The 17,023-nt window shown below is 51.6% G+C and overlaps 1 protein-coding gene across 1 annotated transcript; it reads right to left on the minus strand.

The window, feature by feature from the left end:
* Positions 1-889: 889 nt before the first annotated feature.
* PLAC9 (placenta associated 9) lies at positions 890-16,742 on the minus strand. Its single transcript, XM_066348114.1, has 4 exons — positions 16,290-16,742; positions 3,690-3,787; positions 2,114-2,237; positions 890-1,618 (listed from the first exon to the last, which is right to left on the minus strand). The coding sequence occupies exons 1-4, from the start codon at positions 16,399-16,401 to the stop codon at positions 1,608-1,610; spliced, it is 345 nt and encodes a 114-aa protein (XP_066204211.1). The 5' UTR covers positions 16,402-16,742; the 3' UTR covers positions 890-1,607.
* Positions 16,743-17,023: the final 281 nt, after the last annotated feature.

Consider the following 17,023-nt stretch of genomic DNA (forward strand, 5'->3'; position numbering starts at 1 on the left):
TATAATACTGGCATAATAGGCATATAGATCCATGAGATAGAATTAAAAGATCAACCTAAATATCTCTGCTCAATTGATTTTGACAAGGATCCCCTTCAACAAATGGTGCTGGGACAATTGGACATCCCCCAGGAAAGGAATGAAGTTGAACCCCTACCTCACATTCATATCTAAAAATCAACTCGGAAGAGATCGAACAACTAAGTATAAGAGCTGAAGCTATACAATTCTTAGAAGAAAACAGTAAATATTCAGGACCTGGGATTTGGCAATGGATTCTTAGTGATGACACAAAAAGCACAAGCAACAACAAAATAAATTGGACTTCACTGAAATGAAAACTTGTGTTTCAAAGGACACTATTAAAGTAAAAAGACAGAAAAGGAGAAAATGTTTTCAAATTACCTATCTGATAAAAGCTTAGCGTCCACCACACAAAGTGCAACACGATTTTTAAAATGGTCAAAGGACTTGAATAGCCATTAAGAAGAAATTAAAAAAACATACAAATAGCCAACAAATACATGAAAAGATACTCAGCATCACTAGTTATTAAGTAAATGCAACTTAAAACTACAATGATAAACCACTGCACACCTAGTATAATGGCTGTAATCCAAGACATGGTGAGGATGTGGAAAAATTGAAATCCTTACATAAATATTGCTGGTGGGAGTGTAAAGTGGTACAGCTACTGTGCAAAAACGTTTGGTGATTCCTTAAACATTTAAACAGTTACTATTTGAATAAGCAATATTTCATCCCTAGTTACAAATTCGAGAAAATGAAGTCTGTCCACACAGAGGAGAATGAAGTTCCAATACATGCTGCAACATGGGTGAACCTTGCAAACATACTAAGCGGAAAGAAGTCAGACACAAAGGCCACATATTGTGTGATTCTGTTTATATGAAATGTCCAGAATGAGCGAGACAGGAATATCAGTAGTTTCCAAGGGATGGGGGGAGGGAAATGGGAAGTGATGCTTAAATAGGCGCAGGGTTTCCTTTGGGGCTGATAAAAATGTTCTGGAGTTAGAGTGCTGGTGGCGGCACAACAGTGTGAAGCCACTGAATTTGTACAACTTAAAATGGTTAAAAGATCGAATTTTGTGTTATGTGCATTTTACCTCAGTAGAAAAAAAATCTTTTTAAAATTTTAATAGGGACACAAATTCCCTGGAGAGGGCGGGGGTCATCTCTTTAAAATGTAAATTCTGACCGAGGTGGTTTGGGTGAGGCACCAAATTCTGCATTTCTGACAAACTCCCAGGTTAAGCTGATGCTGCTCACCTGTGACCACACTAAGTAGCAAGGCCACCCAAAGGGCCCTTCCACTGTGTCATCTGACAGTTCTGACCTGGTGCGCCTCCTCTGAACCACCCCTGCCCTGTCTGAGCCTTCAGGAGGGTGTGGCCTCAGGGTGTGGGGGTAGACAGAGAAGGGGCTGTGGCTACAGGGGTCACTGGCAGCAGACACGGGATCACAGGAGTAACTTATTTCGCATAAGCTGAGTAAGGCAGGCCAGGATGCGGGGCTCTGTTCTTGGAGGGCAGCTGTTTGACAGGTGTGTCACTTCCAGCTGCTGGGCACCTCCATCTCCAGGGCTCAAAACTGATCTGGAAGAAAGGGGGTGGTTCGGCATAAGGGGATGAAGTCGCCCTGCCTTCCTCTCTGGTTCCCCGGGAACTCCCGCACCAGGGAAAACGGGGTTCAAGGAGGGAGCAGAGTGGCAATCCCTCCACTGCCTGGCCAGAGGGCGCCAGTCTTTACAGAAAGGGTTCTGTGCTGGCCTTGGGGAGATGAAAGGAACCGAGGAGCTTGGCGGGATGACAATGGCCAGTGGAGGAGGCAGCTGCTGGGTCAGGGTGGTGGTGCTGAGCGGGACTTGGGGAACGGGGCAAGTCCCCAGGAGCCCTGAATGATGCTGGGCTGCAGCGACCAAGGGGTGGGGTTGGGGCCAGGAACACTTGGGGTGAGCTGGGGAAATACCTTCCCACTGCCGTCCAGAGGAGGAGCTGGAGCCTCTGGCTCGTCCAGGCTACACCGGTGCACCCATCCCATCCAGCCTGCCTGGCCCAGAGGCTGTCATCTCTGCCACCTGAGCCACTCACCTTCTCCCAGTAGGTCAGGGTTTGGGCCGAAGGGCGCTGGGGGCAGGTTCCAGGCCAGCTCCTCCAGCTGGCTTAGCAGGCCTTTCACTTCTGCCTCCAGGTACTCCACTGTCTTCTCCACCTTCTAGAACAAGGACAGATGGGAACAGGGTTTGATGTGGGGAGAGGACAAGAGTGGTGCCAGGTCCTGCTTAATCAGTAGCACCAGGTGGTCCGCTGGCGAGAACTGGGAGCCAGGGGACCTGAGTCCTTGTTCAGCCTCTGCCTCTGCCACTGTCTGCCTCCCCATTCTCCAGGTGACAAAGTCTTAGGGCCACCCTCCCTATGGTTGCTCCTGGCTCTGGTACTCTGGTTTTTCTCAGAAGTTTGAAGTGACTAGGATTCCTTTTTCAAGGACTTCGTCGCTGGAAGCTCACGTTCATTTTGTTGTCCCGCCCCCTGGTGGTAACTCTGCCAAATGACAGGTTTGGGACTTGGAAATTTCCTTTATTCGGAGTTCTTAACTTTGTTTCATGAATATACCCCATTAGCAGTCTGGTGAAACCTACAGACTGCTTCTTAGAAAAATGATTTAATTAAAAATAATACATATAGGATTTACAAAGACATCAATTGCATTAAAATAATTTAAGTATTAAAAATTAAATTTTTGGACCCTGACCCATTGGCTCAATGGTAGAACGTTGGCCTGGTGTGTGAATGTCCCATGTTTGATTCCCAGTTGGGGCACACAGGAGAAGTGACAATCTGCTTCTCCACCCTTTCCCCTCTCACTTTTCTCTCTCTCTCTCTTTACCTCCCTCAGTCATGGCTCGACTGGTTCAAGCAAGTTGGCCTCAGGCACTGAGGATGGCTCTGTGGCCTCTACCTCAGGTGCTAAAAAAAAAAAAAATAGCTGAGTTGCTGAGCAACAGAGCAACAGCCCCAGATGGGTAGAGCATGGCCTCCTAGTGGACTTGCTGGGTATATCCCAGTCTGGGTGCACGCAGGAGTCTTTCTGTCTCCCTTCCTCTCACTAAAATAAAAAAAATTTTTTTAATTAAATTTTTGATATAAAATTTTGTTTTTATTAACTCACGAAATAACATGATCTATACCATAAGGTATAACAACAACCACTGCAATTTTGACATACTAATTAGAATAAATACATTAAGATAGTCACAAGAACTGTAATGGGATAAAATTATCTGATTTCTATTGTTGACAAAAATCACAGTACTGTTACTGCTGTGGTTCATTGTATTTATAATAAATGGGAATGCTAAGGTTTTTGAAAATAAAGTATAATGTTTTTCCCACACAAGTTTATGTATACCAGGTTACAAACTCTGCCTTTACAACAAAACACAAGCGACTGAATTTCCTCCTTTTCATCCGGTAATTATGCAGCTTTCTGGCTGAGTGTAAGCAAGGCCCAGGGGTGGAGGGTCCACTGGGGACCAGCCAGCCTCACAGCCCAGGGAGGGCAGGGAGCAGGATTGGCCTGCATTTCCTTAATTTTCCAAAACAAGGTTGGCCCAAGCCTTACACAGCCACCAGCCTGGCAGGTGTCCTCTCAGGTCACCCTTATTACCTCCTCTATGACATCTAGACGATCGTGGACAGCCATGTGTGTGTCACAGCCTGTGCTCCGAGCTGGGTCTCCTCGGGAGGGGATGAAGGGTTCAGCAGCTGTGGGAAAATGAATCTTGTCACTAGGGGACCCTCGGTGTCCCTGTAACACTGGAGAATCCTGGAAAGCACCCAGCACAGGTGAGGGGTCCTGAAAACAATCACAGAGAGAAGGAAAGGCAAGCCCACTGGGTCAGGGGCGAAGGCGGGCACTCCAGGCACTCACCTGCTGTGGCCTCTGGGCTCCCCTGCAGCCCAGGTGCGCTCCCTCTCGGGGTGCTGCCTCAGCTGGGCATGTTGAGGGAGGAAAGGTTCCACCAGGGAGAGAGGCATGTGTCAAGACCGAGAAGCATAGATGAGCAGGGCTCGGTGTGCAGACCCTGGGGAGTTCCTGTGGCTGATCGCACAGCGTGGCTGGGAGATGAGACCAGAGGCGGTTCATGGAAACCAAGCGGGAGCCCTGATAAGCCCATCCCAATGCTTGTTCTGGGGTTTAACAGGAGGGTCATATAGTCATATACGAACTTTTTCAAATTTGAGTAATGGCTTGGAGGGATCTGTCTTGGGAGGCTGGCAGTTACTGCAGTAATCAGAGTAAGAAGTGGGGAAAGGAGGCAGCGGCAGTAGGAATGGAGAGACGGAAAGGAGCGGAGAAATTTTCATAGCACCATTGACCTTGGTGACCAGTTAGTAACAGCTGACACCTGATGAGTGATGAGTGCTTACTATGTACAACACAGTGTGCTAAACAAATGTATTAACTCACTCAAATTCTGCAACAGCCTATTATCATCCTTAATTTACACATGAGGAAATCAATGCACAGGGGGGTGAAATGATATGCCCACTGTCACACAGATAGGAAGAGGAAGGTCTGAGATTCCACTTGTTCAACCTTTGAGTCATCATTTTGCTCCCCAACAGTAATCCCCCCTTGATTCTTTTTTTTTTTTTTACAGAGACAGAGAGAGAGTCAGAGAGAGGGATAGATAGGGACAGACAGACAGGAATGCAGAGAGATGAGAAGCATAAATCATCAGTTTTTCATTGTGGCACTTTAGTTGTTCATTGATTGATTTCTCATATGTGTCTTGACCATGGGGCTACAGCAGACTGAGTGACCCCTTGCTCAAGCCAGCGACCTTGGGTCCAAGCTGGTGAGCTTTGCTCAAATCAGATGAGCCTGCACTCAAGCTGGTGACCTTGGGGTCTTGAACCTGGGTCCGCTGCATCCCAGTCTGACGCTCTCTCCACTGCGCCACCGCCTGGTCAGGCAGCCCCCTTGATTCTTCTTGGCACCACCAGCCCTCATACCAGAAGTCTTAGAACCCTGGTTCTGAGCTCAGGTTTTAGCGTTGGTGGCTCTGAGATGCCAGTGGGCCTCAGGGTTGGCTGGAACCTTGAAGAATGCTGACACTCAGGAAGGTACTATCCCAGAAACTAAAAGGAGCAAAGAGCTTCGGATGTGAGGGTGATCTGGCTGCGACATCTGTCACCCCATTGGTCGCCAGGGTTGATCGGCTGGTCTGGCTGGCAGGCGGCTGTCCTCTTCTTCTCTCACCACTCCAGGTGCATCCTTCCCGAAGATGAGCGCTCAGTCGAAGAGGACGGCCTTCCCCGATAGAGGAGAGGACCGTTCTTCGGTCAAGGGTACACGAGTAGCTGCGCTCCCTGCTGGAGCCTCCGAACAAGTCTCAAAGAGCTCCACAGCGGGTGAAGTGGTCAGCATGATCAAAGCAGCCCAGAGGTCTAGCAAGATAAGGACAGAAAAAGGGCAAGAGGAAAGTCGCTGCGGAATCCCAGCCCTGCACTTTTGGTGGAGAGGTGGAGCAGAGCAAAGGCAGCAGTGAGATGAAAAGGGAAGGAGAGCTCAGCAGGTGGAGACCTGGATCCTGGGAAAGATTCTCATGATGGAAGCAAGAGCAGATCACAAGGTATAGAGAAAGTTTATTGTCGTTGTCTTATTGCCGTTTAGAAACAAAGTCATGCTATATCCTGAGGGACAAGAAGAGAGGAGAACTGAGGGATGTATTTAGAGGTCATACAATCCAGAACACATAAAAGGAAGAGAGAGGGAATGCAGCAAAAAATGGAGGAAAGAGGTCTACTTAAGAGGGCCAAAAAGTTGATGAATTCCCACCCGAGGGACCTGGTGTCAGCGAGGAACTTTGGGAGCACCAGTCCTAGCCAGCCACTCAGCAGGACAGGTGTAGAGCAGTGAAGATGGCTGGCTGGCTGGAGCTGAAGCCCGGGTCTACAGAATGAGTGTGGTGGACCACAAGAGGGCAAGGGACTGAGGGTTTGACCAGTAAGGGGTTCAGGGAATGAGCTCTGGAATCTTGCGTAGATAAAGAAGAAAAGAGGTCAATAAGAAGACCACTGGGAGAAGCAGAGGGGTTGAAGGGACTAGCAGTCTTGATGTGATGACAGGAGAAACAGAAGGCACAGGCAGTAAGAAATACTGCAATGTTAGCTTTTTTTCTTCTTCTTTTTTTCCAAGTGAGAGAAAGGGAGATAGAGAGACAGACTCCTGCATGTGTCCTGACCAGGATCCCTCATCTGGGGCTGATGCTCTGCCCATCTGGACCATGCTCGCAACTGAGCTATTTTTAGTGCCTGAGGCTGAGGCTTCACAGAGCCATCCTCAGCACCTGGGGCCGATGCGTATAAACCAATTGAGCCATGACTGTGGGAGTAGGAGAGAGAGAAGGAGGAGGGGTGGAGAAGCAAATGGTCACTTCTCCTGTGTGCCTGAATAGAAATCAAACCTGGGACATCCACGTGCTGGACCAACGCTCTACCACTGAGCCAACCGGCCAGGGCCCAATATTAGCCTTTAAAGGTGGAGAAACTTCAGAGACAACATCAGGGTTGTGGCTATGGACGTGGACATCTGAAGTAGAGGGGGGTAAGAATTATTGCACTTAACCTCTGTAGGTGCAAAACTCCTGGAACTGTAAGGCCTCAGTGTCGGCTGGGTTGTCCAAGGGGACATTTAAAGTTGCCCAGAAGGTTGGCAGGTGTAAAGCCAGTAGACAGGGCTGCCATCACAGCCGCCCGGTCCATGCAGGTTCGCATTGGATTCGGACAGTTGGTAAAGAAACAACGGAGCCCAAAACTGATGGGCTGTCATCTTTAATTCTAGCTTGCACCCGGCGGGCAAGTAAAAATACACACTGGGTTCCAAAACTCACTCACATTCAGTGCTCACAAAGCTACTGACTTATCCGAGTTTCCTAGAATCAAAGGTTTCTAGCTCACCAGCCTTATTCTCCTCTGTTCCCCATCTCCTTCCTTATCCCAGATACAAACTCTGCACAAACTGGCATCTCACTCAGCACTCCGCCATCTTGGCTGCTTCTCCTGGCCTCCTCCACGTGGCCTTTCTCTGCTCTCTGCTCTGCTCTCTCCTCTAATGATAATCTCAGGAACCAAGAGAGCAAGCTCTCGTTCTGCCCCTATTTTATAGTGTAGATTCAAAACCTTTAATCCAATATACAAAATAGGGAAGTCTCTAATACAAAGTCACTTATCTGATGCATGATGGGATTGTACCACCCCACATCAAAAAGGGTGGGAAAGGCTTAGTCCCAAAACCAAGTCCCAGGCTACAAAGATCCTGCCTGCCCACAGAGACACACATTAATATCACCTGGGTGACGGCCTCCACGTGGGCAGTGTCATCTTTAACAAAGTGAGCATAATACATTTTATCTGCCCAACAGCAGGTCTTGAGGTAAGAATGGAAATGTTAAGCTGTTTTGCTGGTGATGAATGTGTTACTCTGAGAAGTTGAATGACTTGCTCAAGGTCACACAGTCACAAGTGACTAGACCCCAAGCACCCTGGCCTTCTCCAGACCGCCCTCGGCACCCTGGCCTTCTCCCGTCCATCCTCGGCACCCTGGCCTTCTCCGGACCGCCCTCGGCACCCTGGCCTTCTCCGGACCGTCCTCGGCACCCTGGCCTTCTCCGGACCGCCCTCGGCACCCTGGCCTTCTCCAGACCGTCCTCGGCACCCTGGCCTTCTCCGGACCGCCCTCGGCACCCTGGCCTTCTCCGGACCGCCCTCGGCACCCTGGCCTTCTCCGGACCGCCCTCGGCACCCTGGCCTTCTCCGGACCGTCCTCGGCAGGCTGGCCTTCTCCGGACCGTCCTCGGCACCCTGGCCTTCTCCGGACCGTCCTCGGCAGGCTGGCCTTCTCCGGACCGTCCTCGGCAGGCTGGCCTTCTCCAGACCGCCCTCGGCAGGCTGGCCTTCCGGAGCTCTGCTGGAACCCCCTGCCCTGAGAGTCTCTGGTTCCAATTCTGTTGCGATCCCAGCTTTTCCACTCAGCGAAAACCATGAGCAGAGACAAAACTTCCTTCCACTCTGAGCATCTTTGGTGGAAAACGATTTGTGTTTTACACTCTCCATTTCCTTATTTCCCTCCACTGAATTTACAACAGCCTCTTCAAAAAACAATGGTCTTCTTGTTGACTTTGGGGAGGAGAAGGATGTTATAATGGTGCTTTGCTTACTTTTTTTTAAAGGGAGTCTTTTAGAGAGCTATACTAAAATGTTTACAGATGAAATGTTATAATGTCTTGGATTTATTTCAAAATAATCTAGGCTTGGGAGTGGCCGGAGACATGGGTGGGAGTGTAGAGCAAATAAGACTGGCCAAGATTAGTCATTGTTGAAACTGGGTGACGAGGACCTGGGTGTTCGTTGTACTCTTCCCTCTACTTTTCTGTGTGTGTGTGGTTTGAAATTTTCCATGAAAAAAAGCCGGTTGTCTGATGGGTTGTGAGCAGAAAACAGAAGACATTGTGGGCTGCATGCACTGACATAAAATATTCCAGATGAGGGAGGGGCGTCTGAGAGACCCCCCCACACACACTGTGGGCCGGTGCTCCATTGTGTGTCCCATGGCCTGAGAAGGTCTAGAGGTGGCCAGGATGAATGCAATGGATTCCATATTCCGACTTATTTATCTCAGTTGAATGAGCTGGGGTGCTCAACCCGGAGAGGAAGGACTTTGAGGGGGCAGGAAGAGCTGTTGTCACCCCCAGGGTGGGCTGTCGGGAAAGAGATGGCCGACTCAGTGTGGGTCTGTCCACACCCACCCTGGTCAAGTCTACCCAGGGGGCTTTGGTCAAGCTCTCCCTCTGCCCTCTCCCAGACTCCAACCTACTCTTTTTCCTCCTTGTTCTCCCAGCTTAGCAGGCCAAGAGGAAGCACTATGACCCTGCCGGCCAGCTTTGTAATTCATGAACAATATGAAAATGCTATCCCACTGGCCTAAAACATACTGTTCTTTACATGTCTGTGATGAGATCTAACTTGGCTCCGAAACCCCTCCAGGGAAAAAGCTGGACTGAGTTTGCTCTCCACGTCACACAGCATTAATCTCTCCCATCTGGACAGAACCTCGCCCTGGGCTCCACTGCCCAACCATCCACGAGCTCATTGCAGAGAGAAAGCAGGGCCAGGGCCAGAGCCAGGGCCCTCTCAACCACCCTGTGCCACCGCGCCCTTGCCCGCTATGTGGGTCCCCATGGCATTGACCTTGACGCATGATGGCAGAAAACACACAGGACACCCCCGTTCTCATCTCAGCTCAGCCATGGAGTGGTGTGGGCCTGTGGGAAACTCTCTCTCCTCCCTGCACCTCTGCAGTCTCCTCAGTAACACGGGTGGGGTAAGCCAGGGGCACTGACGCCCAGGTACAGCTCATCCGTAGTGCCGCTGGGTCTTTCAGAGCCTGCCAAGAGGTCTCAGAAATTAGCTACAGGGACAGAACTGGGATGAATCAAGGACAAGTTGCTTCCTGGACTAGAACCTCAAGCAAGGCAAGAATTGAGTGCCTTATTATTATTTTTTTGAGTTTGTACACACACACACACACACACACACACACACACACACACACACACACACGTCTTAGAGCCTTGCTTCCCCATCGGTAGAAAGGGGCTTTTAGAAAGCTCCACCAAGAGGAGTGCGGAGAGCTGCAGGATGACCGTGATCGACCTCGAGGAGCCAAGGCTGTGGTTCCGTCTTCCCTTCCTCCCTTCTGCTCCCACCCTCCCTTCTGCTCCCACCCTCCCTGCTCCGGCCGGTTGGGAAATGGCCCTTCTTGGATGCTGGGCTGTTTTCCGGGGCCTGGCTCCTGCTCAGGGCCTCTGCACACCCTGGATGGTGGCCAGGGGCGGGGTGCCCTGTGCTGGTGAGAGGAGGCTGCCAGGAGAGGCCAGGAGCCCAGGCGGACGTGCTGGGCTGACTTCTCCAGTTAAAGAGACATGGCCACTGGGTCCCCCTCGGGGGCAGGAAAGACAGCTTCCTCCCACTTACAAGTAGAAGAGATCTTTTTTTCATCTTGGACCTAAACACAAAGAAAGCGCCCACCACTCAAGTGATTTCTGCCATTCTAGGTGACCACAAGCACCTCTCAGTGGTGAGGCTCAGAGGTGCTGCTGAATTGTCCGAGACCCTCTGCTTGGACCAGCAACCCTTGTCACTAGGGGGTTAATTGTATTTGACCACAGTCACTATAATACAATAATAAATTTTACCACATTTGATATTTGTAATAAAATTTGTGATTCTTTCAAAACCATCAATGGTTTTGCTTTATTTTTAAAGCAGAAGGGCATTATTGTCAGGCAATTATGTGAACTCCAATCGGGGTACCACTCTGGCTGAAACAGGAGAGGCCCCCTTAGGCCCCCGAAAGGCACAGTTTTGTTTAGTTTTGTTGTGTTCTGGGACAGACATGTCCGACTCCCTTGACCTCTGGTCGCTTTCCAGCTGCAGATTTGAGCCTTGCTGATCACTCTGAGAGCAGAACCATGTCATTCCGACTCGGTCAGTGTCTGCTAAGTTACCGCTCTGCTTAGGAGGCAGGTAGGGGCTGTAACAAGGAGCCTTGTGAATTATGCACGTGTTCACGTCCTGCTCATGCAGCAGTTAATGCAGACTAGCTGGTGGTCAAGGCTGGCAGGCAGCTCTGCTCCCTGAAGCTGCACAAAGACCGAGATTCCTTCTTTCTTGGAATATTGTGTTTTTTAACCCACTGGGTTACAATGTACTAGAACAGTCCACAACCCCCATAATGTGGAGAAGTTCTAAGAAGCAAGTCAGGATCACCTCTCTCCACGTGCTAACTGACTGTACTCGTTGTCCCCCATCAGCATCCTCGTTTTAAAGGGGTCTGCCCTGCTCTGTCTCCTCTGGGGGATTGCTGCTCTCTAAGGTGCCCTGGAACTGCCAAGTGACGTACAAATGCCAGGAAAGGCGTTTACAGGTGAGCTGAAGACTGAGCAGGTCAGTGAAAGCACCCCAGGGCTCCCTCTGCATGGAGTCAGTGGTCTCGGCTGGATCACTCTAACCAGCTCTCTTCCACATGGGGAAGCATCTGTTCCGGAACTCAGCCCGCGCAGCGGCCCACGGGGTGCTCTGGAGGGGCTGCTCCAACCACACAGAGGGCTCAGTGCTCACCCAGCTCTTTCAAGCCAGTCTCACTTGTTGGGTTCCTGGTTTCTTCAACTCCAGCGTGGGCATAGCATACTCTATATTCAAGCTCCTCTTGATTTGTGGTCACTACTATGTGCTTTTTGTTGAGTGCTGAAATGCCTTATTTAATACTCTCTGTGAACTCAGTCCTCTTGCATCCTTTCTGTACAGATTAGAAAACCAAAGATCAAAGACGGTGATGCCCCAGATTACTCGGCTAGCAGGTGGTGGTGACAGGACTTGAGTCCTGCCTGACACTGTCTATATAGTGTCCTGGCAGTGGTGTGATCTTATGTAAGTTAAGGCCCTCCCACTTGGGGCCACAGCTGCCTCTTTTTAAAGTGAGGGGCTGGACAGGTGTGGGGCAAAAGGGACCTGTGCACCTGACGTCTTTGCAGCCGGCTTGGGGCACTAGAGCCATGCAGGCCTTGGCTCCAACCGTCTTCGAGTGCTTCGCTCCCAACAACATGTATTTTTGTAAGAAAACATGCTGTGGTCCTCTCCACTGCCCTTCCCTTCAGCAGCCTCCTCTGCCCCCGCAGCAAAGAGCAGAATCCCAAGGGGCGATGGACGTCCACAGGGCTCTGGAGCGGTCGGTGGTGACAGAGAGCTCCCCCAGTGGGCCCTGGGTAGGTGGTGACAGTGAGAGCTTCCCCAGTGGGCCCTGGGTCGGTGGTGACAGTGAGAGCTTCCCCAGTGGGCCCTGGGTCGGTGGTGACAGTGAGAGCTTCCCCAGTGGGCCCTGGGTCGGTGGTGACAGTGAGAGCTTCCCCAGTGGGCCCTGGGTCGGTGGTGACAGAGAGCTCCCCCAGTGGGCCCTGGGTCGGTGGTGACAGTGAGAGCTTCCCCAGTGGGCCCTGGGTCGGTGGTGACAGTGAGAGCTTCCCCAGTGGGCCCTGGGTCGGTGGTGACAGAGAGCTCCCCCAGTGGGCCCTGGGTCGGTGGTGACAGAGAGCTCCCCCAGTGGGCCCTGGGTCGGTGGTGACAGAGAGCTTCCCCAGTGGGCCCTGGGTCGGTGGTGACAGAGAGCTTCCCCAGTGGGCCCTGGGTCGGTGGTGACAGTGAGAGCTCCCCCAGTGGGCCCTGAGTTGGTGGTGACAGTGAGAGCTTCCCCAGTGGGCCCTGGGTCAGTGGTGACAGAGAGCTCCCCCAGTGGGCCCTGGGTCGGTGGTGACAGAGAGCTTCCCCAGTGGGCCCTGGATTGTTGGTGGTGACAGTGAGAGCTCCCCCAGTGGGCCCTGGGTCGGTGGTGACAGTGAGAGCTTCCCCAGTGGGCCCTGGGTCGGTGGTGGCAGTGAGAGCTCCCCCAGTGGGCCCTGGGTCGGTGGTGACAGTGAGAGCTTCCCCGTGGGCCCTGGGTCGGTGGTGACAGTGAGAGCTTCCCCAGTGGGCCCTGGGTCGGTGGTGACAGTGAGAGCTTCCCCAGTGGGCCCTGGGTCGGTGGTGACAGAGAGAGCTTCCCCAGTGGGCCCTGGGTCGGTGGTGACAGTGAGAGCTTCCCCAGTGGGCCCTGGGTCGGTGGTGACAAAGAGCTTCCCCAGTGGGCCCTGGGTCGGTGGTGACAGTGAGAGCTCCCCCAGTGGGCCCTGGGTCGGTGGTGACAGTGAGAGCTTCCCCAGTGGGCCCTGGGTCGGTGGTGACAGTGAGAGCTCCCCCAGTGGGCCCTGGGTCGGTGGTGACAGTGAGAGCTTCCCCAGTGGGCCCTGGGTCGGTGGTGACAGAGAGCTTCCCCAGTGGGCCCTGGGTCGGTGGTGACAGAGAGCTTCCCCAGTGGGCCCTGGGTCGGTGGTGACAGAGAGCTTCCCCAGTGGGCCCTGGGTCGGTGGTGACAGTGAGAGCTTCCCCAGTGGGCCCTGGGTCGGTGGTGACAGAGAGCTTCCCCAGTGGGCCCTGGGTCGGTGGTGACAGTGAGAGCTTCCCCAGTGGGCCCTGGGTCGGTGGTGACAGTGAGAGCTTCCCCAGTGGGCCCTGGGTCGGTGGTGACAGTGAGAGCTTCCCCAGTGGGCCCTGGGTCGTTGGTGAGAACGGTTCTATGGGGTAGAAAGACCAGGCTCTAGGACTTCAGATCTCTCTGATAGCAAAATAGGAAAGGAGCTCAGCCAAAGCTCAAACCTAAGAAAAAATACTCTACTAGTGACACAAGGCAGTCTGCCTCGCTCAATACATAAAGAGCTTTTGCAGATCAATATGAAAATAAACCAATGCCACAACTGAAAAGTCAAAAACAGCTTACAAGAAGTAGTAGAAATGACCAATATGCATTTAAAAAAAAAGTCGAATCTCAGTAGTAATCAAGGAAATGCAAACTAAAGCAATAAAGACCATCTTACAGTATTCTTGCAGAAAAAAAAAATTCAAACTGGAATTAGATAAAGCTTCTAGCTCTAACTACTAGTTTATAGACCATACAGGGGCAAAGAGAACATGTAAACGACACCTGGGGGGTACACGCAGCTAAAATCTAAATGTGGAAAACTACAGGACAAGCAACCTAGTTCCTTCGACAAATACATTTTAAGAAAAAACAAAGGCAGGAAAGAGAACTCCCATATTTAAAGAAACTTAACAGACATATCAACCAAAAGTAATGTATGCATCTTATTTGGATCAAGCCAACTACATGTAAAACATGGTACAATTAGGGACATTCGAACCCTGAATGAATATTTAATAATGTAAAGAGATTCTTGTCCATTTTTAGTTTGTAATGATGGCATTGTAGTTATGTTTGTTAAAAGATTACTTATCTTTTAGAGATACATCAGGAAACTTTTAGAGATAAAAATATATGATGTCTGGAATTTTCTTCAAAATAATTTGAAGGAGGGGAAAAGGGGTAAGGATTATAGATGAAAGAAAATTGGCCACGAATTGGTACTTGCTGAAGGGAGTGATGGGTACATGGGTTCATTAAACTATTTATTCTATTTTTACAGGCATACCTCAATTTCTTGTGCTTTGCAGATATTAGTTTTATATAAATTGAAGGCCAGACCTCCACCAGCAAAAAGATGATGACTCGCTGAAGGCTCAGATAATGCTTAGCATTTTCTTTTAGCAATAAAGTATTAATATTTTAAAATTATTTTTTTAAGACATAGTACTATTGCACACTTACTAGGCTATGGGTGGCATAGTGTAACCATAACTTTTTGTAGGTCTTGGGAAACCAAAACTATCATGTGACTGACTATTGCTATAGCCACTTTATTGTGGTGGTCTGGAACTGAGCCCACAATATCTTTGAGCTATGGCTCTATATCCCAAAGATTCTATAATTAAAAAACACTGTCTGAAGTTTGAAAGGTTATACACACAAAAAATGTGTGAACTCAGAGTGAAATTACTTTAATACATTTATACTTTCTTCCTTTTTCTTAATCTGGATCAATCAGTATGCATAATCAGAAAGAGAATAATGTTTAAAACCACTCTTAAATTAAAGATATAACAGCTGTGGCTAAAGGGACCACAGAAAGTCAACCACTTGTGGGCAGGTGGTCAGCTTCTCCCTCTGGGAGAACACAGACGGCTTTGTCTCCTCCAGCTCCAGGCGGTGGGGACTACAGGAGAGGGGAACGCGGGGGTGGGGGGGGGGGAAGGACACATACCGTGCTGAGCCACACCTCACACAGCCCGTGAGGTCCTCTTAACGGGTGAAGAAATGAGGCTCAGAGGGATCATGGGGCGGTCGAGGGAACAGAGGAGGAACCACTGTGTGTTGACACATTGTACGCTTCCTCTTTCACCAATCTCCCCAGCTCCAGATAGGTCTGTGGGGTGAGGATCATTCTCCCCACCAACAGAGGAGGAAACAGCCTCGGAGAGGTGAAGCGACTGACCCAAGTTTGCAAAGCCAGAGGCTGCCCAGCTCAGGACGGCCTCCGTTCTTGCGTTTGGTGCTTACTCCCACAGTCCCTGAGGTGGACTGGGTTTGGGGCTGCCATCCTAATGCAGGGAGGGCACTGTGCCTGGGTGGTTCAACCCCCACTGACTCCAGGTTGGTGGGAGAGCAGCGCAGCCTGGGGCAAGGGCCTGACTGGAGGCAGAGGCTGGGAGTTCAGGGAGGCCCGTGCCTTGCACCACAGCGAGACCCGGGCCTCCCCTCACCTGGACAACTGGATGAGCACCAACTGCCTCTGGCTGAGGCCTTCGGGAGACATTAAGTCAATGGGACCAGGGCTGGTCAGCTGTAATGTACTGTACAACATGCAGATTCTTGCTGGGGGTTGGGGGGATGACCATATTTACAGTAAATAAATATACCTGCAGCCACCTGAACTGAGCCTCACTTATGAAGGGGCAGCCCAGAGGGAGCAGCACTAGGCAAAGAACGCAGCCAGCAGGGCACCCAGAGGGCTCTTTCCTCCTGCACCCCCCTCCCCCCAGGGCAGCTCAGGCTCTCAGGGACCTCTCCGGGGCCTGGAGACTGGCCTCCTCGCCCCAACTGCAAAGCCCCCTTCAGGCCACCTGGCAAGTGAAACAGGGGCCTTCTCCTGGGCCGGCCTGCCCATCCCAGACCTTCCGTGCTGGGTCAGGCTGGGTCACCGCCTACTGGGGCTCCGTTCCCAAGGCCAGTGAAGCCAGGCCCAGGAGGCTCTGTGGACCCCGTGGAAGGAGCTGGGGCTGCCCCACTTGCAGTCCTGACCTCCTTCCCTGTGATCCTTGTCTCCTCCTCTCTCTCCTTCAGACTTGGGGTTTCCCCCCAGTCTTTCTTCCTTTTGGTCTCTCAGATCTTTCTCTTTTCCTCTGTATGCCCCCACTTTCTTGCCATGTCAGTTCCTCTATTTCTTTCCCTCTTGCTCCTTTTGCCCCTCAAACTCCTTTTCCTTCTGTCCCCTTTCACAACTCACAGTTCACACCCATCTGTTTATCCCGTCTCTCTGTCTCTACCCTTCTCTCTCTGTTCTTCCCTAGGTCTCTCTCTCATCGTCTCAGTCCCCTGCCTTTATTTCTCTGCCTTTCCCTATCCTCCTCTCTCTTTTTCTCTCACCATCTTCCCCTCTCTCTCCATCTGGCCCTGTTTCCTTGTCCCTCCCTCCTCCATCTCTCTCGCTTTCCTCACCTCGCGGTGCGCGTCTCTCTCGAGTCCCGGCGTCCGGGCCCCACTCACCGGCGTCGGCGCCCGCGGCGCGGAGCAGGGTGAGCCCGGCCAGCGCGCAGAGCAGGGGTCGCATGGTGCCGTCCGCCAGCCGCCGCCCTCCCTGGGGTCGCGCCCGATCGAGCCGGCCGCCCGGGAGGAAATGCGCGCAGTCCCTGCCAAAATTCCTGGGCGGCTCTGAACTTTCTGGCTTGAGCTCACCCGCCCCCTCCAGAGGCCCCTCCGCACCCCGCGTGCCGCGCGGAGCGCAGAGACCCCCTCGGGCGGTAGGCGGACGTGCCCGCCTGGGCGCCTGCCCTGCAAGGAGCCACCCTCGAGTCCCCGCGCCTCCCGGGGGCCGGGGCGCAGCGCAGAGGGAGAAAGGCGAAGGCGTGGGCTCCAGAGGACTCTCCCAGGGCCGGGAGTCGTTACGGGAGTCGTTATGATCCCTCTTTATAGACCGGTCGGCCAACTCAAGCTTAGAGAGCAGTGCCTTCTTCCTCAGTGTCACCTCCTGCGGTGGCACAGTATCTAACTCCCTGTCTGTGTGGAGAGTGGAAGTTTTTCTCTGTCTCCAAGGTAAAATCATGACAGATGTAAAACGAACATTATTAATGAAGAATCAGTGAGAGGTGACAACCAGATGGAAGGACAGACACAGATCTGGAGTATTGACATGAATGTGCAGACAGAGGTGGAACCGGCGTCTTCCACACCCT

Source organism: Saccopteryx leptura, chromosome 9 (genome assembly GCF_036850995.1).
Source record: "Saccopteryx leptura isolate mSacLep1 chromosome 9, mSacLep1_pri_phased_curated, whole genome shotgun sequence".
Taxonomy (NCBI): domain Eukaryota; kingdom Metazoa; phylum Chordata; class Mammalia; order Chiroptera; family Emballonuridae; genus Saccopteryx; species Saccopteryx leptura.